This window comes from Capricornis sumatraensis, chromosome 11 (assembly GCF_032405125.1).
Source record: "Capricornis sumatraensis isolate serow.1 chromosome 11, serow.2, whole genome shotgun sequence".
NCBI lineage: Eukaryota > Metazoa > Chordata > Mammalia > Artiodactyla > Bovidae > Capricornis > Capricornis sumatraensis.
In genome coordinates this window covers 20,676,221-20,701,325 of record NC_091079.1, presented here as the reverse complement: position 1 = coordinate 20,701,325, position 25,105 = coordinate 20,676,221, and the positions used below count along the sequence as shown (strand labels likewise).

Sequence of the window (25,105 nt, the reverse complement as noted above, 5' to 3'; positions counted from 1 at the left end):
GGTTTTCTGGTGGTCAGGGAGGTCTCTGTCCCCTGCCCACCTCTCATCTCTGCAGGCCCCTGTGGCCTCAGGCTCCGACTGCTCAGGTCTGAAACCATCTCAGCCCTGGCTGCAGAGGACACAGCCCTGTCTCCCCCCGACTGCTGCACAAACCCTAGTCAGGTCACAGGCCCATCCTGGGGAAGCTGGTGGTATTGGTTCCAGAATGATCTAAGGAAGATAGGGCAGGGGCACACCCCAGAAAGACGGGGCCCTGGCAGAAGCAAACAACAGGCCCCCCAGATGCACCCCTGATCCTGCTGGAGAAGAAAAGCCAGTGCAAATCCCATGAGGAAGCCGTCACTAGAGCCCGAATGAGAAAGCTCACTCTGGCACCTGGTTGTGGAAGCGACAGATACATGATGGGACCCCATGGGGACATCTGGAGGAGGACACCCTCCACCACCTGCGTCCTGGGACGTCAGCGTCGGCCTCTTTGGCGCCATCAGAAAGCAGACTCAGCGTGCAGTTTATGGTCTCCTTTGGGGCTTGCAGGGGAGACAGGCTTAATCCATTTCTACAAGCTCATCAACAAGCTCTGTTTGTCAGGACCTCACTTTTTTGATAAAACTTGACAAAGCACATTTTCCCTATTATATAAACAGGATATATTGTAGAAAATTTGGGAAATGCAGAAAAGTAGAAAGAAATCACACTAGTTCACATCACATGGCAGAACCATACCTTTTAACTTTTTATATCTATACAAATTCTTTTTTCCCCAAATCTTTTTAGGATGGATTGCATCCATTATGCCTCTTAGCTCCATAACCCTTTTGTGTGTGTTTCCGACACTCAGGGATGTTCTCTTACAGACCCTCACTGCAGGCACCAAGTCCAGGTAACTGGACACCAACACAACGCCCAGCCAAGTGGGGCCCAGCATCCAGCAGGGTCACATCTTGTCTCTGGTTGCCCTGTGTTCTTAGGAATCTTCAGTGTGGGGCAGTTCCTCAGCCTTTCTTTTCTCCCCAGAGATGGTTTATTAGTTGCACGGGAAACATGGTGCCCACAGTCAGAAAACCAGACAGGAGTGACCATGTGATCAAAATGATCTCTAGCCAGTGACGAGTTGGTGGACACCATGTAGCTACACGTGACACCCAGAGGACACGTCGTTGCAGGATTCCAGCAGGAGAGGCATGGCCTGTGTTCAGTGATGAGGGAGGGGAAGGGAATGGGCCAAGGCTCAGAGCGAGGCAGGAGCGAGCCGGGCAAGGTCAAGGACTGGTGACTGGTTTCACAGCTGGGGGAGCCGGAGGAAGAAGCACGACTGGAGAGGGGGTGAAGGCTGGGAGCCAGCATTGGGCTGAGGGAGGGAAGGCCTGCTGCCAGCCGCCCACTGGGCCTGTGTGCTGAGTGGGCTGAGAGCATGGGTAGCTGCCAGAACAGAGCAGAGGGGCAGTGCCAGGGGCCGGGAAGGTGTTAGGATGGGGTGGCTGAGGAGCAAACAGGAGCATCTAAAGGAAAGAGCCTGGAGCACGGAGAGACAGCACAGTGCCGTGCTGGGCACAGGACATCCACCTCCCAGGCCCAGACCCATGTCTGAGGCTGACGCTGGAAAGGTTTCTTGGCCGGGGTTCAACACAAGACCCTGTGTTGATCCACTCTGCACACAGCCCCACCGCGTCGCCTATGGGGCTCAGAGAACGCCCGCCCTCCAGACCTGAATCCTGACCACAGGCTCCTGAGCCCGCAGGGGAGACCCCAGTCCTGGCCAGCACCTCACCTCAGGGTAGGAGAGACGCCAGGAACGGACCGGCCAGGCTGTACCCCGGCTCGTGCAGCCCGAGGAAACCGTGAGATAGTAAAGCCCTCGAGTGTGTGGTCGCTGCGACCAGAGAGGAGGGACCAGCCCGGGGACGCAGGGCAGGCGGGAGGAGAGGGTCCACCTGCCAAGACCAGCCGCCGTCAGGCTCCGGCGTCCTGCCCTCGGCGGATCTCCGTGGGGAGGGTGGCCAGGGGTCTCTCCGGCTCTGCCTGCCCCTTCCCCCGGGCGCTCCCTGCTTTCTCCACAAGCGCCGGCCTCCTCCGTCGGTGCCTTCGCCCACTGCGCAGTCAACGAGGTCACCATCCCGAGTGACGACCCAGGCCTCGGGCCCGGACCCGGTGTAGGCCACGGGGACGGCGGGGAGGGCTCGCGCGGGAAGGGGTGGGCCCAGGAGGCGTCCCGGAGGTCTGCGGAGGAAAGCCCAGCAGGGGCGGGAGCGGTGAATGTGAAAGTGTACGGACAACCGCCGAGGGTCGTGCACGCGAGGCTAGGGAGCCCTGCCCGGACTCGCGCAGGCAGGTCCACGCCCCCCGCGGCTCCGGCTGCTGCCCGCGTCCCCCAGGGCAGCCGAGTGCCGGTCCTCCGGCGCCTAGAGCGTCACCGGAACTGCCTGCGCCGCCTGGGTGGGCGCTGCTTCTCGCGAGCGGAGGGGCTCCGGGTGAGTGCGGGCGATCCTGGGGCTCGGCGGCGAGAGGGCAGGGTGCGGAGGCCCGGCCGCGCAGGGGCAGGAGACCGAGACAGGCCCGGGGGGGCGGGCACCGGGACCCTTGTCTGTCCCCGGCTGCGCTTGTGAGAAGGCTCACGTCCCGGAGGAGAGCGGAGGCGGCGGGCGGCTCTAACCTCGTCGGGGCCAGAGAGAGCCTCCCCCGCCCAGGGTGACGCCCCGGGACAGCCTCCGTGCCCCGGGGTGACGCCCCGGGACAGCCTCCGTGCCCCGGGGTGACGCCCCGGGGCAGCCTCCGTGCCCCGGGGTGACGCCCCGGGGCAGCCTCGTCCCTGAGGTGGAATCAGTATTCCTGTAACGTCTTTGTTGAATTACCGGCAGTGCATTGCTCCTTGTCCTTTCCCAACGGTGCGTGAAGGTGTTTGTTTCCCTAATTGTCTCAATGTTCCTAAGGGGCCACTGCTTTGAAGCCCTTGCTACTTTTAGACTGAAACATATTTTAAATTTCATTTTTAATTGCCAACCACGTGGAACAATGTGGGACCCGTGTTTAAAATCTATATATTGGCTGCTTGTTTATTTTCTTCTCTGGTTACCTGCTCGTAACTTTCGCTAGTTTTTCACGCTTTCTTATGTATATATAATAGGATATCTTGAGGCTATGAATCCTTACCTGTGTTGCAGGTATCTCTCCCGTTTGGGTTTTTTTTTTAATCTGTTTTTTACTCTAAATGTCCTGTGTAGTTAAGTCTGTTGGACTTCACCGTTGGTGTCACGCTTAGCAAAAGCATTCCTCAATTCAAAATTACACCATTCAGATGACTTTTTATTTTTTTGGTTTCATGTTTTTATATTCAGATCTTTATCAAGAAAAAATTTGAATACATAGAAATGTCTCCAGACATTTATGCATGTGTGTGTGCTAGGTCTCTTTGCAACCCCATGGACCGTAGCCTGCCAGGTTCCTCTGTCCATGGGATTCTCCAGGCAAGAATACTGGAGTGGGTTGCCATGCCCTCCTTCAGGGGAACTTCTCCAAGGATCGAACATGCGTCTCTTGTGTCTCCTGCCCTGCCAGATGGGTTCTTTACCACTAGCGCCACCTGGGAAGCCCAAGGACGGCTTAAAGGTGCTGGTTCATCCCTCGTGGATCTGAGACCACAGCAGGCAGCTGACAGGTGCTGCCTCATCGGTCTGGGCTCCTCATCTGCTGGGAGGCGGGGGTGAGGGGAGCTAGCATGGCCTAGACAGAGCGCCCACTAGTTTCTGGGGTGTCTGCTTATTCAGGACCTTGGTTTATAGTGAGGTGGCTCCTCCAGGGCAGGCTCTGAATCTCCCTTCACTGAAGGAGCTCTGACTTCCCCCCTGTCATTTTCTCCCCTTTTTCCTCTTTCTCCCGGACAGGGGTCCCACTGTTGGCATTTCTGCAGGAAGCAGCAAACAGAGCCCGGCCTGGGTCTCCAGACCACCACGGAGAGGGCTGCCCTGATGGACAAAAGCACAGGTGAGGGGGGTGGGGCGGCCCGGCCCAGAGGGCTGTCCTGGACTGAGATGTGCGGACAGCTTAGGAGTTGGAGCTTCCCCATCAACCTGCCTGGCGGCTGTGGAGATGTCAGTGGACTCTGGCAGCTTCTGATGCTCACAGCGCCCTACCTTCGTGCCTTTGTGCTCCCCATACCCCACCTCCTTTGCTTTTTTTCCCATAATATTCACTCATTCAGCTGTGCCAGGTCTTAGTTGTCGTACGTGGGATCTTTTAGTTGCTGTGTGTGAACTCTCAGTTGCGGCAGGTGGAGTCTGACCAGGAGTCGAACCCAGGCCCCCTGCATTGGGCGTGTGGAGTCTTTTCTCCTAGCCATACTCTGCAGCCCACTCTCTCTCTGGAACCCCAACCTGGATACCTCTGAGAACAAGAATTTTGTTTTTTAAATTGTAGTTGATTTACAATGTTGTTAGTTTCAGGTGTACAGCAGAGGGATTCAGTTGTATGTATATTCTTTCTCATGTTCTTTTCCATTATGTTATTGTAAGATAATGAATATAATTCCATGTGTTATACAGGAGGACCTTGTTCATCCATTGGGTTGCCCAAATAATTTGGGTTTTTGGTAAGATGTTACAAAAAAACTTGAATAAACTACTTGGCCAATCCCAGGTATTTTTGTTTATATTGACTTCCTCTATTTTTTTTTTAACCAATATTTTATATATAGTAGTTCGTATCTGCTAATTCCAAACTCCTAATTTATGCCTCCTTGCTCTGCTCCTTCTCCCTTTCCCCTTTGGTAATCATAAATTTGGTTTTGGTCTGTGAGTCTGTTTTGTAAATAAGTTCATTTGTATCAGTTCTTTAGATTCCACGTATAAGTGAGACCCTGTATTTGACTGACTTCTCCAGTAAGATAGCATCTAGGTCCATCCATGTTGCTGCAGAGGCATCATCTCATTCTTTGTGGTTGAGTACTATTGCATTGTCTGTGTGCACCACACCTGTCATTTGTCGACGGACATTTAGGTTGTTTGCATGTCTTGGTTGTGAACCCAGTGCTGCTGTGAATACTGGGGTGCATGTACCCTTTTGAGTGTTACCCAGATATATGTCCAGAAGTGGGATTTCTGGATCATATGGCAATTCTGTTTTTGGTTTTTAGAGGAACCTCCATACTGTTTTCCATAATGTCTGCACCGGTTTACATTCCCACCAACAGTGTAGGAGCCCTTTTCTCCACACCCTCTCCAGCATGTTATTTGTAAACTTTTTAGTGATGGTCATTTTGACCAGTGTAAGGTCTTTCCTGTTGTTTTGGTTTGTATTTCTCTAATAATTACCAGTGTTGAGCATCTTTTCATGTGCCTGTTGGGCATCTGTGTGTCTTCTTTGGAGAAATGTCTATTTAGAGCTTCGGCCCATTTTTTGATTGAACTGGTTTTTTGTAAATGAGTTGGATGAGCTGCTTGTATATTTTGTAAGTTCAGTCCTTGTCAGTCTCAACACTTGCAAATATTTTCTCCCATTTCTGTAGCTTGTTTTGCTTATGGTTTCCTTTGCTGTGCAGAAGTTTGTAAGTTTGATTAGGTCCCATTTGTTTTTGCTTTCATTTCTTCTGCTTTGGGAGACTGATGTAACAAAACATTGCTATGGTTTATGTCAGAATGTTTTGCCTGTGTTCTCCTCTAGGAGTTTTGCGGTATCACATCTTATATCTAACCCTTTAGGCCGTTTTGAGTTTATTTTTATGTATGGTGTTAGAGAATGTTCTAAACTTCGTTGATTTACATGCAGCTGTCCAGCTTTCTCAGCACCACCCTATGGGTGCTCTGGGATGAAGGCTTCTCTGCTGGAGGTGGCCTGTGGCTCTGGGGCATTGAGCAGCCTCCCTGGCTTTCCCCACTTGGTACCAGTGTAACAAAAAGTAGGGTCGAGCTGCTCACCCCCTCAAAAGCCAATAGAGGCAAGGGTGACAGAAAGGAAAGTTTGCTTTATTTTGGATGCCAGCAACCTTGAGTTGAGAGGTGGGGGCAGTCAAGGCCGCAGTGTTGCCTCAGGGAGTCCAGGGTCTGAGGAGGAGGCTGGCTCCCAGCATGTGCCGTCAGCACTGCTCGCCCCTGTACTCCCGGGCCTCTGCTTTGTTTCCTCCTGCTCTGCTGCCGACTGCTCTCTGGGCTCCAGTCCGTGTGGCCAAACCAGGGAGTCACCAGAGCCTGACTGAGGGTCTGTCCCCAGGCCTAAGACTGGGCAGACTGAGATTAGAGGCTTGGGCTTTTCTGGAGTCTCAGGAAAGGACACTGACCACCCTCCCCCGGTCCCTCATCCATCCTGAGACCACAGAGGTTAGAGGTGGAGAACTGGGCAAGACAAGGACAGGCAGGATCACAGGCATCTTGCTGTCAGCTGTCAGCACACAGCTCTCCAGCACGACCTGTGTGTCCTTAGCCGAGTTCTCTTCTGAGTTATGTATCTCTGCCCTCTTTTCCAGCTTACCAGGCTTCCTGCTGTGCAGCTTCAGCAGCTGAGCACGGGGCTCACAGTGGAGAGCTGATGCCTCAGCAGGCAGCCCTGAAAGAAGGGGGCCATGGAGAGGCCACACCAGGACTGTTACAGGGTCCTTCCTGGACACTGGGGCTTCCGGACCCTTGTGGGAATGAGGAAGCTGCAGAGAGACCCAGAGGTTCCCCTCGGGGACATGAGGTTCATGAGGACAGAGTGTCCAGGTCAGAGGTCACCCTGAACACAGCATCGGCAGTAGATGGGAGAGGCCCCTGGAAAGGGCGGCCTTACCGATGCAGCACCTGTGACAGGAGCTTCAAATGCTATTCAGACGTGGTGAAGCACCAGAGCATTCACTCCGGGGAGAAGCCCTACGAGTGCAGTGACTGCGGGAAAGCCTTCATCCACAGCTCCCATGTCGTCAGGCACCAGCGCATTCACAATGGGGAGAAGCCTTACATCTGTAAGGAGTGTGGGAAAGCCTTCAGCCAGAGCTTCAACCTCATCAGACACCAGAGGATCCACACAGGAGAGAAGCCGTATGAATGTGCTGAGTGCGGCAAGTCCTTCAGTCAGAGGTCAGACGCTATGAAGCACCAGAGGATTCACACAGGGGAGCGGCTCTACGAGTGCAGCGAGTGCGGGAAAACCTTCATCCACAGCTCAAACGTCATCCGGCACCAAAGGATTCACCACAGAGAGAACCCCTACGAATGCAAAGAGTGTGGGAAAGCCTTCAGCCAGAGCTCCAACCTCATTCAGCACCAGCGAGTCCACACAGGGGAGAAGCCCTATGCCTGCCAGGAGTGCGGGCGCGCCTTCAGCCGCAGCTCCTTCCTTAGTGAGCACCGGCGCATCCACACTGGGGAGAAGCCCTATGAGTGCGGCGAGTGCGGCCGCTCCTTCAGGGCCCTGTCAGGCTTCTTCCGGCACCAGAGGATCCACACCGGGGAGAAGCCCTTCCGCTGTGCGCAGTGTGGCAGGGCCTTCCGCCTGAGCTTTCACCTTATCCAGCACCAACGGGTTCATGGCACAGAGTGAACCTGCTCTGGGGTGAACATAGAGTAAAAGTTGAGTAAACAAGGCTGGAGGGTGGGTAGCACGCCCTTCAGTCTTTGCCAGCACCCCGAGGCTCGTGAGCTGTGCTCCACGGGCCACAGGAAGATAACACTGTCTTGTGGTCTGTGAGCTGCCCATGGAGGCCTGAAGTTTACCACAACCTCCGGGAGCAGCGGAAAGGAAAGAGGCTGGGGAAGGAGACTTGATGCTGACATGTGCCACTGAAGCTGCGGTACTTCATTTTCACAGCACTGGGGTTTCCTGGAGTATAGTTTACATGTGATATGATGCCCAGCTCTTAAGTGTTTGGTTATATAACAAATACAACCTGTTCTGACCTTTATGACTACCACGCTATCAAGATGCTGACTATTTCCATCAATCCAGAAAGACTCCTCAGGCCCCTCATCCTTAGAAGCAACCAACAATGTTGTTTTTGTCACTATAGTTTTGCTTGTTCTGAAATGTTATATAAATAGTGATATAATTTATACTGTTTATGTATTTTTCCCTGTGCTTAAGTTTTGAGGTTTATCCATGCATCAGAAGTTTGTTTTTGTTTTTTTTTTATGTTCATAGCACTTTTGAAAAGTGGTCACTGTTCATGATCTAATACCTCAGACATCACAATACAGCAGCTTTACAGATACCTGTAAATGTTACTTGCCAGATAGGAAGGGAGAGGTGTCTTTGTTGGGGATGCTACTCTGAGTATCATAAAACTGCCATAACAAGCTGAGTGAGGTCGTGTTACTGAAAGCTGACTGTAATGTAACCTGGCCACAAGTCTTGGGGGTCCAGCTGCAGGACCCAGATCTGTCGTGGTCAGGCTGTGGTTTGGTGCCCCTTCATGGGAACTGTCTGCTCTAGATTAACTCCTGACTGAATTATGGGGGTCCTGTAGCTGGCTGGGATTTCTAAAACAGTAGATCAACTCGGGGGCTTCTGTTGGTACCTGTCTGTTTTATGGTGTCCACTCAGGTGACAGAGCTGTGGAGCCTGTAGGGGCAGAGGTGCCCTCAGAGTGGATTCAGTGACTCCATAGCACTGGGCTGCCGGCTCCTGGGCCAAAGTGAGGTAGAAAGCCGAGCCTGGAGCTCCCATGCGGAGCCAGGACCTGGGTTTGTGCTACCTCCCAGGTATAACAGTGCTCTGGAGGAAAGCTTCCCCTGCTTAGATTCTGATGGCCCTGGATCATGAGGTGAAAGCAATGAACTTAAAGAAGTCACCAAGCACACAGGACAGCATCTCATTGAATGAGGGTTAACAAAACCAGCAAAGAACAGATACAGACCACAAAGAACTGCAAATTATTGAAACTACCGGATAATGCAGGCAAGAGAATAGTTCTGTGTGAATGTTTAAAGAAATATTAATAAGACATCTTCCCACTAAAATCTAGAACAAGACAAGGATGCCCACTGTCACCATTTCTATTCAACATAGTACTGAAGTCCTAGCCACAGCAGTCAGACAAGAGAAGGAAAACATATCTCAACTGGAAGAGGAGGGAAAATTACCATTATATGCAGACATGATACTGTATATGCAAAGCCCTAAAGAGTCCACAGAAAAACACTAGAACTGATAAATTCAGCAGGGTGACAGGATACAATATTAACATACAGAAACCTGTTGCATTTCTTTACATTAACAATGAAATACTGGAAAGGTAAAGTAAAAAAAAAAAAAGTCCCTTTTAACATCACATGAAGAAAAAATAAAATACTTAGGAATAAACCTGGCCAAGGAGGTAAAAGACATACACTGAGAACTATGAACACTAACAAAGGAAACTGAAGATGATTAATAGAAATGGAAAGGTGCTCTTCCCTTCTGTGGCCATCGCTGAAGCACCAGCACCCAAAATGAAATTCAATCCCTTTGTGACTCCTGACCGAAGCAAGAATCAAAAAAGGCATTTCAATGTGCCTTCCCACATTCGCAGGAAAATTATGTCTTCTCTTTCTAAAGAGCTAAGACATAAGTACAACGTTCGATCCATGTCCATCCAAAAGGATGACGAAGTTCAGGTTGTATGAGGGTGCTACAAAGGGCAGCAAATTGGCAAAGAAGTCCAGGTTTACAGGAAGAAATACGTCATCTACATTGAATGAATGCAGCAGGAGAAGGCTAATGGCACAACTGTCTGCGTGGTCATTCACCCCAGCAAGGTGGTTATCACCAGATTAAACTGGACAAAGACCACAAAAAGATCCTCGAATGTAAAGCCATGGTATTTTCAGCTTGACTTTACTCTTGTGTGAGATGAGGGCAATTGTGTGGCAGTTTGACCCCCAGCAAGATGCTGGCAGGCGCTGGAGCAGTGGCTGCACAGCTGCAGCGACTGGGAGGAGACACCCCACGTCCAAGGGCACAGGAGAAGCCCCAGCAAGACTGTAGGAGGGGTGAAACTGTGTGTAGAATCAAACCCCATACCCGCCAGAGACGCTCAAAAGACTCAAACAAACCTTGTACACACCAGGACCCAGCGACCCCACAGAGACTGAGCCAGAACTGTGTTCGAGTGTCTCCTGAGGAGTTCTGGGTCAGCAGTGGCCTGCCGCAGGGACAGGGGCTCTGGGTGCAGCAGACCTGGGTATGGCATAAGCCCTCTTGAAGGAGGTCCCCATTAACTCCACCATAGAGCCGCCAGAACTTACACAGGACTGCGGAAACAGACTCTTAGAGGGTACCATCAGAACCTTCTGCACCAGGACCCAGGAGAAAGGAGCAGTCAGTCACAAGAGACTGACTCAGACTTGCCCATGAGTATCCAGGAGTCTCCGGCGGAGGTGTGGGTCGGCGGTGGCCTGCTTCAGGGTTGGGGGCACTGAGTATAACAATGTGTGCATGGGACCTTTTGAAGGAGGTCGCCATTATCTTCCTTCCCCACCATAGTTGGGCCCCAGGTCAAATAACGGAGGAAGCACAGGGCCAACCCATTAACAGAAAATTGGATTAAAGATTTACTGAGCATGGCCCTGCCCACCAGAACAAGACCCAGTTTCCCCCCTCAGTCAGTCTCTGCCATCAGGAAGCTTCCATTAAAGGAGAGAATGTTGAAATTGTTATCTATATCCTGGAAGTTCCAGCCATTCTCAAGACCCAGAATCATCACCTTCAATGTTTAAGCCCAAGTAGACAACAGCCAGGGGGTTGCCAGGTGGCACAATGGTGAAGACTCCACCTGCCAGCAGGAGATGTGGGTTCAATCGCTGGGTTGGGATGATCCCCTGGAGAAGGAAATGGCAACCCACTCCAGTATTCTTGCCTGAAGAATTCCGTGGACAGAGGAGCCAGGCGAACCACAGTCTGCCATGGAGTCGCAAAGAGTTGGACACGACTGAGTGGCTGAGCATGCTGAGCACGAAGACAACAGCCAGCATGTCGTGCCAGCCTGCAGCTGACACTGGAGTGCCCGACCACTTGGATGGGCTTCCAGGACTTCCAGTGTCCCCGTGCAACCATCACAGTAATGCGACTGCACTTTAAACAAGTTCACAGACTCGGGGAGTTTAACAACGTGAAGCAGAGTGAACACAGAGAGACCCACACCTGGACACAACTCAGTGAAAGCACAGGCCAGCAAGATGAAGACCTTGAGGAGCCAGAGAAAGACTCCATTGCCAGCACTCAGTCACACCATCAGCTCACTGCTCAAGACAACAGGAAGAGGCAGGAGACAGTGGGCCGTGTCCTCGGTGCACTGAGAGGACACCTGTCCACCTAGCACTGGCTCCCAGCAAAACGATTTTTTTAGATAAGGTGAAAGCATGTATAAGGTAAGTAAAACCTCTGAGTTCATTATTAAGCAGTTTTCACTGGAAGGACTTCTAAATAAAGTTCCTACTAGAGAAAGAAGGACAGTGATTTCCAAATGATGACCTTGAATACCAGATGAATGGCTGATGTAACTGAAAAGCCACACTGTGTGAGGACGCACACTGGGCCCTTCACAAGAGCACGGGGGCCAAAGGGACCTTCAGGCCCTAAAAGCCGCCTCTGTTGGGAAGAGCTGTAACACACTTTAGACTTTAAATACTCTTAGAGTAGTTTAATGTAATTACTAAATATAAACAGTGTATACGTTTCCAATCAAAGAAAAAATGCAACTTAAAATGAACAAAAACTTACTATATCAACTGAAAAATAAATAGAAGAAAGATCTGAAGATAAAACTGATTGATCAGAGCAAGATGGCAGAAACCACCCAAAAAGGTTCATAATCACAGTAAACCTGACAAGATCCACATCCAGTTGAAACAGGAAGGTTGGTGGGAGGAGCCTGTAACCCAGAACAGCAGCACCTGTGAAGACAAGGTAGGCAGAGGCAGGGGTCCACCAAGGGGCCTCTGGAGGCGAGATGCCCACCCATTTGCTGTGTGAAATGCTGGAAGGGCTCTGGGGTTGGAGACAGCAGGTGTGCAGGGTTCTCACTGGAGAACAGGAACCGTCTCAGACAAAAGACAAAGTCTTGCCATCAGCACCAACCTCACGGGCAACCGCACTCAGCTGCTCCAGAGGCCGCAAGGCCCCTGTGCTCAGAACACCTGCCTCATCTCCACAGGTGGATGACCAGCACCAGTGACCGAGGAGGTTCTCAATGCGCATACAAAGTCAAAGCAAAGAGGAGGGAGCTTCTGCAGATGCAAAAGAAACGGAGAGTGCAAGAAGTGTAGAAAAGGTGAGCAAAGCAGGAGTCAGTACTCCTAAGGAGAGAAGTAAGGAACTGTGCCCACTGAACGAGAACAGTACGGGGCTGCCCTGGAGGTCCAGTGGTGAGGACTCCCCTGCAGGGGGCACAGGTTTGATTCCTGGCCAGGGAACTAAGATCCTGCATCTCATGCAGTGCAGCACCCCCAACCCCCGCCAAAAGAGAACAGAATAGTATTTTTAAAGGAACAGTTGAAAAGAAAACAAATCTTAGAAACTACATGTGGTAACCAAAATTAAAGAAGATTGAGAGGTTGAGAGAGAAAGTTGAGAAAATCTTTTTAAAAGAATGAAAGGACAAGGAGCTGGATAAGATAGAAAGATTAACAGGAGTCCTGGAGGCCGGGCTTCCTAGGTGGCCAGTGGTAAAGAATCTGCCACACGCAGAAGTCATGGGTTCAATCCCTGGGTCAGGAAGATCCCATGGAGAAGGAAATGGCAGCCCATTCCAGTGTTCTTGCCTGGAAAATTCCATGAACAGAGGAGCCTGGCAAGCTACAGTCTGCCATGGGGTTGCAAAGGGTCGGACACGACTGAGTAACTGAGCATGCAGGAAGGGAGACGGGCGGAGAAACCGAAACAGTGGGAATGAAGTTATCAGGGAAACGATCTTAACTTTTTCCTTAGAACCGAGAGACATGAAACACCAAGGCTACAGCAGCTCCCAGTGCCCGCCACAAGCAGCAGAGGAAGACACACCGAGGCGCTCGGCGTGGAGAGAAGACAGCGTTGGTGAGCAGACTGCACGGAGCCTCTGCAGCGCCCAGAGGCCAGGGACAGCCGCGCAGCTCTCTGACAGCCGCAACTGGAGGCACTTCCCCACCTGCAGGCTCACACACATAGTCGGGAGTCCAGGGCGCGGCCACAGTGTCTCCAGAGGGGCAGACTCACGCCCTTTTTTTCACTGCTGTTGATGAAGTTTTTTGCAGGAGGCTACAAAAACAAGATCCCAGACATAGGGGCAGGGAGGGGAGATGGGAAGCGGTGGGAGGAGGGGTCCAGGGTGGGGGTTCCAGGAGACAGAACTTATTACTAGGGCTTCCCTGAGAGCCTAGTTGGTAAAGAATCCGCCTGCAATGCAGGAGACCCCGGTTCAATTCCTGGGCCAGGAAGATCACCAGAGAAGGGATGGGCCACCCACTCCAGGATTCTTGGGTGTCCCTGGTGGCTCACCTGGTTAAGAATCCGCCTGCAAAGCAGGAGACCTGGGTTCAATCCCTGGGTTGGGAAGATCCCCTGGAGAAGGGAAAGGCTGTCCACTCCAGTATTCTGGCCTGGAGAATTCCATGGAATGTATAGTCGACGGGGTTGCAAAGAATCAGACACTTTTCAGGAGACGGGAAGGGGGTGGGGGTAGCCCAAGAAATGGAAACCACTGCAGACAGAGGCCAGGGCAGGGAAAGCGCCAGGGACGAGGAGACGCTCCAGACCTGGAACTGAGTTCTTCCTCGAGCCTGCGGCCAGGACCCCTGCTTTCCTCCCACAGGATGCCCCCGACAGCACCGGGGGCCCCAGCCACAGGCTCCTCTGAGCTTCAGCGGGCCTGGGTGTAGAGGAGGGGGCCTCTTGAGACAGAGACCTATGAGCTAAAAGAAAAGCACCTGCCCCACCTGGTACTGTAAGACGACCCGCCTACAGCTCCCGGAGCCTCAGGCGGACTGGCCTCGGCAGGATGCCCCACAGGTCACGCGCCCCTGGGCCCCACAGACCCGGATCTCCCCGACTCTGCTGAGACTGGGCCCTGAGGGCACAGACTCCGTGCCTCCAGCTGCGGGGACCTCGGCTGCTCGCTCGGGGGCACATGGACCCACCCACCCGCCAGGGAGAGACAGGCTGGGATGGCACTCGGCCACCCTCCCGTCTATTCAGGTGAAGAGGTGCCGGGGGTGGGGGGGTGTCCCTACCCGGTGCTGGGACAGAGTGTGGGAGCTGGGGGGACAGGCCACATGTGGGACAGCCAGGCCAGGGGCGCCTGCCGGGAGGGGGGACGCTTCAGAGCAAAATGGCCGGGCATCCGCCACCTCCTGTGTGATGACGCAGAAACACTTCATTGTACAAAACTCCCCAGTAGGCTTTAATGGTGGAAAAAAACTACAAAGTCAGTCCCAGCGAGGCAGGGGAGGTACTCCTTTAGGACTCAAAGTCTTCGCCCGCCATGTGAAGCGCCCAGGTGAATTTCTCCCTCTGGGTCTTGTAGACCTTCTCCACAGGCACCTCAAACTTCTTACACTTGCCCAGAGGAGAGGGGGTTCTCGGGGGCCAGGCACGGAGGCCAGGACACCAGGCTACCTGACCTGCTCCTGGCACAGCCATCGGGGGCTGAGGGACTGGGATGGGGGGGCGCAGTGTACCCGGGGCAGCCCAGGTGGCCTCCAAGTACGGCACCTGGGAAACGCTCACGGGGCACACAGCCAACCCAGCCACCACACGCTTGTGGGTGGGACAGCTCAGGGTCCTTCCACAGCCCCAGAGCCCTCAGACAGAGAGGACCGATGACCAGGTTTGGCATCAGACACTCCAGCCAGTCAGGTCCCATCACAGGAAAGACCTGTGCTGACCCCAGGGCCCTGGGGACTGAACTGGGGCCACTCGGGGGTCCAGTCCCTCCTCCAGGTCACGCATCAGGTGACACCGATCCGGGGGTCTAGGTAGTTGAGCTTGGAGGTGCCCAGGGCCCCCTGCTTACTCTCCTCCTCATCTGTGGCCTGTGTGCTCACTCTCGGCAGCTGTTCCTCCAGCTTCTTCTCCAGGAAGCTAGCAGAAGGGGGCTGGGCCAGCCCCCGCGCTAGCATCGCCCCACTCTGCTCAGGGCCCTATGAGCCCAGTGTTGGGGGTGGGCTCGCTGTGCCCCATGGCCCTCCACCGTCTCCAGGGTGAGCCCCACGAGACTGGGACTCAGGAAGACCACCCTCAGGATGGAGTGGGGGCCACCCATCCAGGCCTGACGGCACAGGAAGTGAAGTACAAAGCACAAGAAGGCCAGAAGCACACAGGAAAGGGGGCAGAGGACAGGGTCAAACGTCTGTGAGAGGCTCAGTGCCTACTCCCACCACCTTAGAGAAAAGCTGACGCATCAAAGCAGGAAGCAGCTCTCACCCCCACAGGCCTGTCCTGAGCCGTGCACGCAGCGCCCCGCAGATGGTGCGGGGCAGACACGCAATACCCACATGCACTTCAACCCCGGGCCTTGTCCCAGGGACTCAGGCCCAAATCCACCCAGACCCATGCAGACGGACCGCGCGTGGGGAACACCCCCACCAAGGCCTGGGTGGCCCCATCAGATGCTGCCGTGGGACCCAAGACAGTGCCTGTCCCAGGCTGTGGATGGGGTGGGCTGCAGACCCAGACGCGCTATGTGGCAGCTGTCAGAGGCCAACAGGCAGCTACTGATGCCACCAAGTGGGCTGGTGGGCGGGGACACGAGTGTCGTGGAAGACACGAGGTCTGCCAGCAGCTGCCTGAAGAGCCTCGCTTTCCACTGAACAGAACACCCTCCGACCAACAGCTGGCGCTCACTCACACCCCATGACTGCAAGTGCCCTGCGCACCTGAGGACACCTTCATGTTATAAAGCAGCCACGGCGGCGGGACAAAAGGGGTGCCGCCAGAAACAAGGGCACGGACGGGAACCACGGGTGGCAGGGCCCAGTGGGGTGGGCTGGCTCCTGGGGGACACCACCAAGCACCGACCCAACAGGGACACAGGCAAAGCCACCACCCGGTGATTTAAAACTGCCCACAAAGAACGGCCCAAGCCCGGAGGCCTTCACTCATGAACTCTGCTGCTGCTGCTGCTGCTAAGTCGCTTCAGTCATGTCCAATTCTGTGTGACCCCATAGACGGCAGCCCACCAGGCTCCCCCGTCCCTGGGATTCTCCAGGCAAGAACACTGGAGTGGGTTGCCATTTCCTTCTCCAATGCGTGAAATTGAAGTCATTCAGTCATGTCTGACTCTTAGCGACCCCATGGACTGCAGCCTACCAGGCTCCTCCATCCATGGGATTTTCCAGGCAAGAACACTGGAGTGGGATGCCATTGCCTTCTTCTGGTGAACTCTACCGAGTAGCTGAAGAAGAATTAACTCCACCAACTCTTCACAAATGGTCACAGACGAGCAGGGAGCAGAGAAAGGACAGCTTCCCAAGCCCCTTCAAGACCGGTGTCTCCCCAACACCGGGCCAGGGGCTGGGGGCTGTCTGAGGTGGCTGCACCTCAGAACCCTGAGAACGAGCCTCTGAAGGACAGGACCACACAGCCCGGCGCTTCTCCCCTGCACTTCTGCGCTTCTGTACCTCTGGGCACAAGTGTAGTGTGTGCTAAATCACCAAGTATGACCAGAAAAGACCACCAGGGAACTGGGAAGGGAAAAGAAGGTTCAGCCTGACTCAGGCTGTAGGGGGCAGGGGGGACCTGCTGTCCCCTCGGGATGTGTGGTCAGCCCAAGCCTCTTGCAGCTCTGTCTTGGCCTCGGCCACCTGCTGCTCCTTCGCCTCTATCTCCAGGGGAACAGGGGCCCAGTCGGGGCCACTCTTGCCCCACCTGGTCCACCCCAGAGACCAGTGTCCATAGCCTGTCAGCCCCACGCCCTGAAAGGGTGCCCATCCGCCCAGTCGGTGCCAGAGCACTCGCCTGATCAGTCACTCTGTGGCCAGGGGACAGGGTGAAGCCAAGGGGCCCCAGACACACAGGCAGCTCCCCCAGACCCAGCCCCTGCTCCACTGACCTCCTTCCTGGACCAGAGGCCCTTCCACACCACTAGGCTGCACAGGCAGCGTCTGGCCCCCACCGAGGCAGCTCTCCCCTACTGGCAGCCCTGAGTGTCCCGAGCACCTCCGAGGGCCACACAGCCCCAGGGCGGCTGGGGGGCTGCACGGCCACCCTCCGAGGCCCTCTGCGGTGCTCCCCGCACACCTGGGACTGAAGCATCTGCACTGACTTGTCAAAGGTCTTGGGCGTTGTGCGCTGATGGCTGCAGAGAAAGGCACACCCCGGTTTGCTCGGTTGTAAGACAGAAGTTCGGCAGCTATGCTGTCTTCAGCTGGAAAACGGGGGTCAGGAAGTGGCAGCCAGGACCGCCCAAGTAAGCGTGTGCCCAGGGAGCCCGCCCCCTACAAGGGCCTTGCAGGTGGGACTCAGAAGGACCTGGGCCCAAGGCCTCACAGCAGGGTCCTCTCCAGACCCCACCTCCACGAGAGTTGGGATGAGGGGCCCAGAGAGGCCAGAGCACTTGGATGGTGGGGCAGCAGGGGCGGAGGCAGCAGGAAGAGGGTTCCCACGCCCCAGGGGGCCATGCGGAGCTGGGGGGTGCCTCAAGCCCGACTCAGTGGGGGAGCGGACGGGAGACCAGGCAGGGGGACTGTGGGGGGCTCGGTCTGGAGCCCCTGACCCATTCCCTCTGGCCAAGCCAGCTACACTCCACCTCAGCCACTGACCACACGGCTCTCCTACCAGCCCAGCAGCCAGGCACCAGCACACGAGCAGGTGCCCTGTCCCCACACAGACAGCTGCTCACCTCGGGGCAGCGCTTGCAGCTACCCCTGCAGTGTGACGATGGCGTTGTAGGTCCGGAACACCCTGGCCGTCAGGCCATCCCTCGGGTCCTGCAGGTGCCTGTTCGGGCTGGCAGTCTGAAGGTGGGGGGAGGGTGGGGCTCAGCATGTGGCTTCCTTGGGGACAGTCTCATAGCGCTCCTCCTGGGCCCTGTCCCAGCTCCCAGGTGGGACGGAGCCGCCTCAGATGGAGGGCCCTCGGCCTTTGTGTGCAAGAGAAGGTGCTAGCCAATGCTCACGCTCGCCCCCCTCATCAGACCAGCCGTTGGGTCACCCCGTCAGCACCGCTTATGGTCAGCCTGTCAAAGAGCTCCTCCCAGGGCCTTTGTTGTCCGTGAACAGCTGCAGGTTCCGGTACACCTGCAGCGGAGGAAAGATGCCGTTACCGAGGCGCCCTCATCCCCAGGCAGGAGGAGCCTCCTGAGGATGAGCAGAGTCAAACGAGGGCCCCAGATGGACATCTGTGCAACGGGTCCCGGCTTCTCCTGGAGCAGGCAGAGCCTTGTGAGGTCGCACGCTGCGTGGCAAGGCTGCCCTAGCCAGGCTGGCGCCACCCCTGTCCCCACACGTCCACAGGTGGCCCCACGTCCACAGTCACACTCGTCTGACGACACAGGGCGCCCAGGGACGTCCGTGGCCCCTTGGCCCCATCCCCTTCACCCCCGCTTCCCTCCTCATCTTGAGCGAGCGTGAATACCCTCCTCCTGTGTCTCCAGCCAGCCCCGCACTGCATGTGTCCCACAGGGCTGGACACCTGGCAGCAAGCTCCCGAGTGACCAGGACGGCCCGCATCCCCTGACCCAGTCAGTGCCTGAGGAGAGGACCCAGCCTTCGCCCTCTGCCTGTGTGTATGCACGATTCCAGCCTCCAGACCCGTTTACGAGGTCAGGAGAGCCGCTGGCCTCTGGGTGCAGCTGGAAATGCTCCACGTGGAGGGAACAGCAGCCACATGTCCGCTGCCCTCCTCCCCATTCCCAGCCAGCAGCACCAGCTGGGCGGACCCCCATCAGGGCATGGCGCACGTGCCCTTGGGGACACATGCACAGATGGGCACACGCCCACCCCTCCACCGGCCCAGGGCACTGGCTCAGAACACAGAAGGCCCGCTGTCCACCCCCATCCATCTAACCCAGCCTTTGCCACCGACCAGAGCACCATGAGAAGTCCAGGGGAGGCTCGGGACCACCCGCACCTTGTCGATGAAGTAAAGGGCCACAGCGCACTGTCTTGCCCTCATCTCTGGAGACGTCCAGGTGGTCCGGTACTGGAAACAGATCTCACCCACAACCCCTTCCAAGTGCTGAGCCACCTCGTACTTCCCCCAGTCTCTCTCCCCCTAAAAAAGGGAGCAAGGAGCCCCCTTCAAACAGGGAACTGCTGACTCTCCTCCTGGGCCCTCTCTTAACCTGCTCCACTCAGGGCAGGCAAGCAGACTCCAAACTCAGTTAAAGACAACATAAACTTAAATTCCTTATTTTTTAAGACCAACGGCCACTGGACACACTGTGATTTCAAAACTGGCCAGTTAACGCCTACGATCTCAGGGACTCCCTGCCTAAGTGGCCCAGCTAGGCCAGGGAAAGCAAGGTCACACCCGGCGCACCTTCAGCTTGGAGCCAGGGTTCAGCGTGACGTACTTGATGAGGTTCTGCATGTTCTCCGGCCATGCTGCCAGCCTCATGACTGTGCGGACACACCCGACCTCCTTCCACCAGGGGCCGGCTGGGGGCTCGGGTACTGCGGAGTCCCTGCAGAAGGAGAGCAACCCAAATCCAACGATCAGGACCCCGACACACCAGCCAGACGCCCTCATCTCCCACGGCCGTGAGCACCGCTAAGTGCCAAATCTGTCTCAGAGCCGTCTCATCACCCAAGCTGTGCCCTTGTGCCACCACCCCTGGCCCTCAGCTCCTGCCTGTGACAGGCTCCTTCAGAGCTGCCCCGAGGGTGAACCCCGTGTGTTGCAAGCCGTGGCAGCTGCAAGGGTCACAGGCGGCCATGCACTCCTGACAGGCCTGGGCTCCCAGGGTGCACCTGCCAGCCCAGCTCGGCTGTGACCCCTGCAGCAGAAGGACAGGAGCTCCTGCGTGCCTGTCACCACTTGAACCATGGAAAACTGTTCAAAGTACACAGATGTGCACTCCCAGTGGAGTAAAATCTCAAGCATGGGCAGGGTGACGAGGGCTGGATCAGCAAACAGCACGTGGGCTGCTGTGGACACGTTCCTCTGCAGGGAAGGTGCCCTCCAGTCCACCCCATGGAGCCTGGAGTGATGGTGGGACACCCTGCGTCGGGCCCCCTCCCAGGTGAGAAAGTGAGAGTTGCTCAGTCCTGTCTGACTCTTTGTGACCCCATGGACTATTCAGTCCCTGGAATTCTCCAGGCCAGAATACTAGAGTGGGTAGCCTTTCCGTTCTCCAGGGGATCTTCCCAACCCAGGGACTGAACCCAGGTCTCCTGCATTGCAGGCAGATTCTTTACTATCTGAGCCACCAGAGAAGCCCAAGAATCCTGGAGTGGGTAGCCTATCCCTTCTCCACCAGATCTTCCCAACCCAGGAATCAAACCGGGGTCTCCTACATTGCAGGAGGATTCTTTACCAGCTGAGCCACCAGGGAAGCCCCCTCCCAGGTGAGCGGCGGGGCCACAGGCACCTGCTGCAGTTGATGACCACGTCCTCCGGCAGGACCCTCCTCTTCAGCCTCTCCATCTTGGGGTGGTCGCCCCAGCCTCGGACTGACCAGGGGCTCAGTCTTGAAACTGCCAATCTTCTCACGGTGCCCATCTAAGATACAGTAGCCAAAGTCTTGCTGAAGTTTTTCCTCCTCTTCTTTGAGCTTCTGCATTAATATAACACCATGTCAGCTTTAGTGGTGAAGAGACAGGATGCTTGCCACGTGAGCAGGACTAGTCAGAGCCCCTTCACTGCTGCAGCAGCCTGGGCAGCCTAGCGAGGAAGCAGGCCCAGCACAGGGCGCGGCCGTGATGGCCCGCTGTCACCGCGAGTGGGAAGCACCGGCCCACTGGTCCTCATGGCAGGGTCGCTGCTCCACGTGCTCCAGGTAGACACAGCACTTCTTAAATACGTCCAGGTTAGGGGCACATAGCTCAAAATCAGCTGAGAATAACAGAGCGGAATCAAAGTCCCCTTCACCACTCTTTTGGGGCTCATCTAGAAAACTCCCTCAGGAGCATTTTTTGTGAGAGGAGGGGTCGTTTTCTGTACCACCAGCTGCCTCCCACATGAGACCCCAGAAGCCCAAGCCGGACTGAGCCCCGGGGCAGCCTGACCTGCTTCTCCCCCCTGGACAGAGCCTTCTGGGAAGCAGTCCTGTCCACAGAGTGTCTATGGGTCTCCGTGAAGTCACACCTGTCCAGGTGCTTGACGACCTTCCTCTCTTTTGCTGTCATTTCCTAATGAAACCATATACTCCCTTCATCTAATGCAGGCAAGGGTCACACAGGCAGCGGGGACCCTCCCCCTCTGTGGCGGGGGTCCCACTCCACAGGGAATTGTGATGTCCCAGAAGCAGGAGGAACCAAGGCCACCCTGAGCAGCAGCCTCTGCAACTGTCCCTCCCCCAAGAGAGCCCCTTCAGGTAGCTGCCCAGGCATGTAGGCAGTGAGCTGAGGTGCCAGAGCTTCCCCCCAGTGGCCCTGAGTTGGGCCATGCGGCTGCATCTGAAGAACAGTCCCCACCAGCTACCGTGTGGACTGCACAGCACTGATGGGCCCTTCACGCACTATGAGTGTAGGTGGCCTGCACCCCACAAGTGGTGGGAACACGCATGTGCTTGGCAGCCCCTAATTCAGCCACACACACACACACAGCCCGTGGCCCAGCCATCCCCTAGGTACCTGTGGAGAAGGGGTACACGGCCCCAGAGCACCCTGTGAAGCACCCAGGTGCCCAGCAGCCAGAAAAGGCACACAAGTGGCCCCAGGGTCGGGCCTGGAGCAGCCTGAAGGGCCCAGGCGCACAGTCCACAGACAGAGCCAAGGCGGGTGCAGGTGTGCACAGACCCACCCAGCACCTTATCTTCAAAGAGCTTCCCAACAAGTATTTCTGTTTCCTGAGAACAGAAAATGCCCCTCTGTGCCCCCCACAACCTCCCTTTCCCAAGCCTGGCTCTGCCTGCCCCTGTAGGGGCAGCAGAGATGGGAAGGTGAGCCAGCATCTGACAGGCCAAGGCCGTGGCTATGTAGAGAGCACCTTCCGCCAGTCACTGAAGAATTTGTTTGGGAAGACTTCTTTTGTTGTATATTCATGCTGCAGCATTTTCCCATAAAACGCAGCAGCCTCCTCTTGCAACCTCCTCTGCTGCTAAGCTCAGCATTAAGGGCTTCCCTGGGGACGTGGGAAGATATGCGGATTTAGGGGGCTGGCCCTCACCCTGCAGCACACAGCATCCTGCCCTTTAAATCACTCTTTGTTACACACATTGTGCTGTATCACGTTATAAACTCGCCAAGACCAAGGAGCTCTGATTTTTAAAATTCCGAAGCACATGCTCAATTTAAGAAGACGACCACACCTGAGCATCCTGGGGCACGTGCCAGGCCCCTGCAGAAGGCAGCCACAGGTACTACATTTGTCCTGCTTTAATGATTTACTGAGAAGCGAAAAGCAGAGGAGAAAAGGAAAGATATAAGCATCTGAATGCAGAGTTCCAAAGCATAGTAAGGAGAGATAAGAAAGCCTTCCTCAGCGATCAATGCAAAGAAATAGAGGAAAACAACAGAATGGGAAAGACTAGAGATATCTTCAAGAAAATTAGAGATACCAAGGGAACATTTCATGCAAAGATGGGCTCGATAAAGGACAAAAATGGTATGGACCTAACAGAAGCAGAAGATATTAAGAAGAGGTGGCAAGAACACACAGGAGAACTGTACAAATAAGAGCTTCACAACCCAGATAATCACGATGGTGTGATCACCCATCTAGAGCCAGACATCCTGGAATGTGAAGTCAAGTGGGCCTTAGAAAGCATCACTACGAACAAAGCTAGTGGAGGTGATGGAATTCCAGTGGAGCTATTTCAAATCCTGAAAGATGATGCTGTGAAAGGGCTGCACTCAATATGCCAGCAAATTTGGAAAACTCAGCAGTGGCCACAGGACTGGAAAAGATCAGTTTTCTTTCCAATCCCAAAGAAAGGCCATGCCAAAGAATGCTCAAACTACCGCACAATTGGATTCATCTCACACGCTAGTAAAGTAATGCTCAAAATTCTCCAAGCCAGGCTTCAGCAATACTTGAACCGTGAACTTCCAGATGTTCAAGCTGGTTTTAGAAAAGGCAGAGGAACCAGAGATCAAATTGCCAACATTCGCTGGATCATCAAAAAAGCAAGAAAGTTCCAGAAAAACATCTCTTTCTGCTTTATTGACTATGCCAAAGCCTTTGACTGTGTGGATCACAATAAACTGTGGAAAATTCTGAAAGAGATGGGAATACCAGACCACCTGACCTGCCTCTTGAGAAATCTGTATGCAGGTCAGGAAGCAACAGTTAGAACTGGATATGGAACAACAGACTGGTTCCAAATAGGAAAAGGAGTACATCAAGGCTGTATATTGTCACCCTGCTTATTTAACTTATACACAGAGTACATCATGAGAAACACTGGGCTGGAAGAAGCACAAGCTGGAATCAAGATTGCCAGGAGAAATATCAATAACCTCAGATATGCAGATGACACCACCCTTATGGCAGAAAGTGAAGAGGAACTAAAAAGCCTCCTGATGAAAGTGAAAGAGGAGAGTAAAAAAGTTGCCTTAAAGCTCAACATTCAGAAAACGAAGATCATGGCATCTGGTCCCATCACTTCGTGGCAAATAGATGGGGAAACAGTGACAGACTTTATTTTTGGGGGCTCCAAAATCACTGCAGATGTTGATTGCAGCCATGAAATTAAAAGACGCTTGCTCCTTGGAAGGAAAGTTATGACCAACCTAGATAGCATATTAAAAAACAGAGACATTACTTTGCCAACAAAGATCCATCTAGTCAAGGCTATCGTTTTTCCAGTGGTCACGTATGGATGTGAGAGTTGGACTGTGAAGAAAGCTGAGCACCAAAGAATTGATGCTTTTGAACTGTGGTGTTGGAGAAGACTCTTGAGAGTCCCTTGGACTGCAAGGAGGTCCAACCTGTCCATCGTAAAGGAGATCAGTCCTGGGTGTTCATTGGAAGGACTGATGCTAAAGCTGAAACTCCAATACTCTGGCCACCTCATGGGAAGAGTTGACTCATTGGAAAAGACCCTGATGCTGGGAGGGATTGGGGGCAGGAGGAGAAGGGGACGACCAAGGATGAGATGGGTGGATGGCATCACTGACTCGATGGACATGAGTTTGAGTGAACTCCAGGAGTTGGTGATGGACAGGGAGGCCTGGCATGCTGTGGTTCATGAGGTCGCAAAGAGTCGGACACGACTGAGCGACTGAACTGAACTGAACTGAACTGAATGATTTACTTTGCTGCTACGGTCACGTCGAAGTTTACAGACCAACACCACCTGAAGTGTGAGGATGCATATCACGACTTAACAGCCTTAAAGTTAAGGCTCCAGAGCAGACGTGTGATTAACTGTAGCAGCTGCAACCTTTAAACACCTTCCCCTGTTTGCCCAGTGACTTCCAACATTTTACTCCAAGCGCGGGCCCTAGGGACAGCTCTGTGGAGAAGAGGGTCCAGCCCAGGGCCGTGAAGGCCAGCGCGGGGAGGGCCTTCACCAGAGTTCTCTCCGCTGTTGTGCGTCTGAGAACTTTCATCAAAGAACATTGGGAAAAAAAATACACATTAGTTTGATAGTAAGAAGGCGGCAGTCATGATAAAAGAACACAGTTCTTCCCCAAACTAGCTTCTGAGGAAAAGGTGAAGAAGACAGAACCAGATGAGCTGCCAAGGCCCAAGGGGCTCAGTTACTGCCCCGCTAGCATCCCCCTCCCCACGGCTGGGCCGCCCAGGTGCCCTTAAGGGGCAGAGCTGGTTCTGACAGCCACGGAACCTAGTCTAGCTCAGGAAAACAGATTCTAAACCGAAACCTACGTCAACGGCGTTGCAGGGGTCAAGGAAAAGACGCGGCTGCGTGTGTGCGGGCTGAGCGTCCCCCAGCAGGAACCCGGGGGTCACCACGGGGTCACCAGGCCCCGTCCACTTCACGCCGCCCGGGCTCTTCTCCTCTTCCCTCCTGGAGGACACACGAGAACGTTCCCACACTCACACTGCACACAGGCCCTCCTCGCAGCCCCGTAGACTCCACCCCCGGCTGAACCAGGCGAGAGGCCAGGTCTCCGGGCTGGGGGCGGGG

At 54.6% G+C, this 25,105-nt stretch overlaps 2 protein-coding genes and 1 pseudogene across 2 annotated transcripts in view; 2 read left to right on the top strand and 1 right to left on the bottom strand.

Annotated features, from left to right (window-relative positions):
* Nucleotides 1-3,884: 3,884 nt before the first annotated feature.
* ZNF623 (zinc finger protein 623) overlaps nt 3,885-25,105 on the top strand; it is a 246,494-nt gene continuing 225,273 nt past the window's right edge. The window contains 2 exon segments of the mRNA XM_068984072.1: nt 3,885-3,978; nt 6,452-7,515. Coding sequence (XP_068840173.1) covers nt 3,963-3,978; nt 6,452-7,515 — 1,080 coding nt within the window. The 5' untranslated portion in view covers nt 3,885-3,962.
* On the top strand, nt 9,390-9,772 carry LOC138088693 (large ribosomal subunit protein uL24-like; annotated as a pseudogene).
* TOP1MT (DNA topoisomerase I mitochondrial) lies at nt 14,368-22,086 on the bottom strand. The gene is given in 17 exon segments (XM_068984039.1): nt 14,368-14,467; nt 14,860-14,981; nt 15,737-15,748; nt 16,629-16,733; nt 17,149-17,225; nt 17,228-17,275; nt 17,750-17,864; nt 18,061-18,104; nt 18,107-18,146; nt 18,587-18,741; nt 18,744-18,777; nt 18,979-19,122; nt 19,390-19,534; nt 20,441-20,533; nt 20,535-20,626; nt 21,078-21,200; nt 22,000-22,086. Coding segments are annotated over 17 exon segments (1,515 nt in total). The 5' UTR covers nt 22,066-22,086.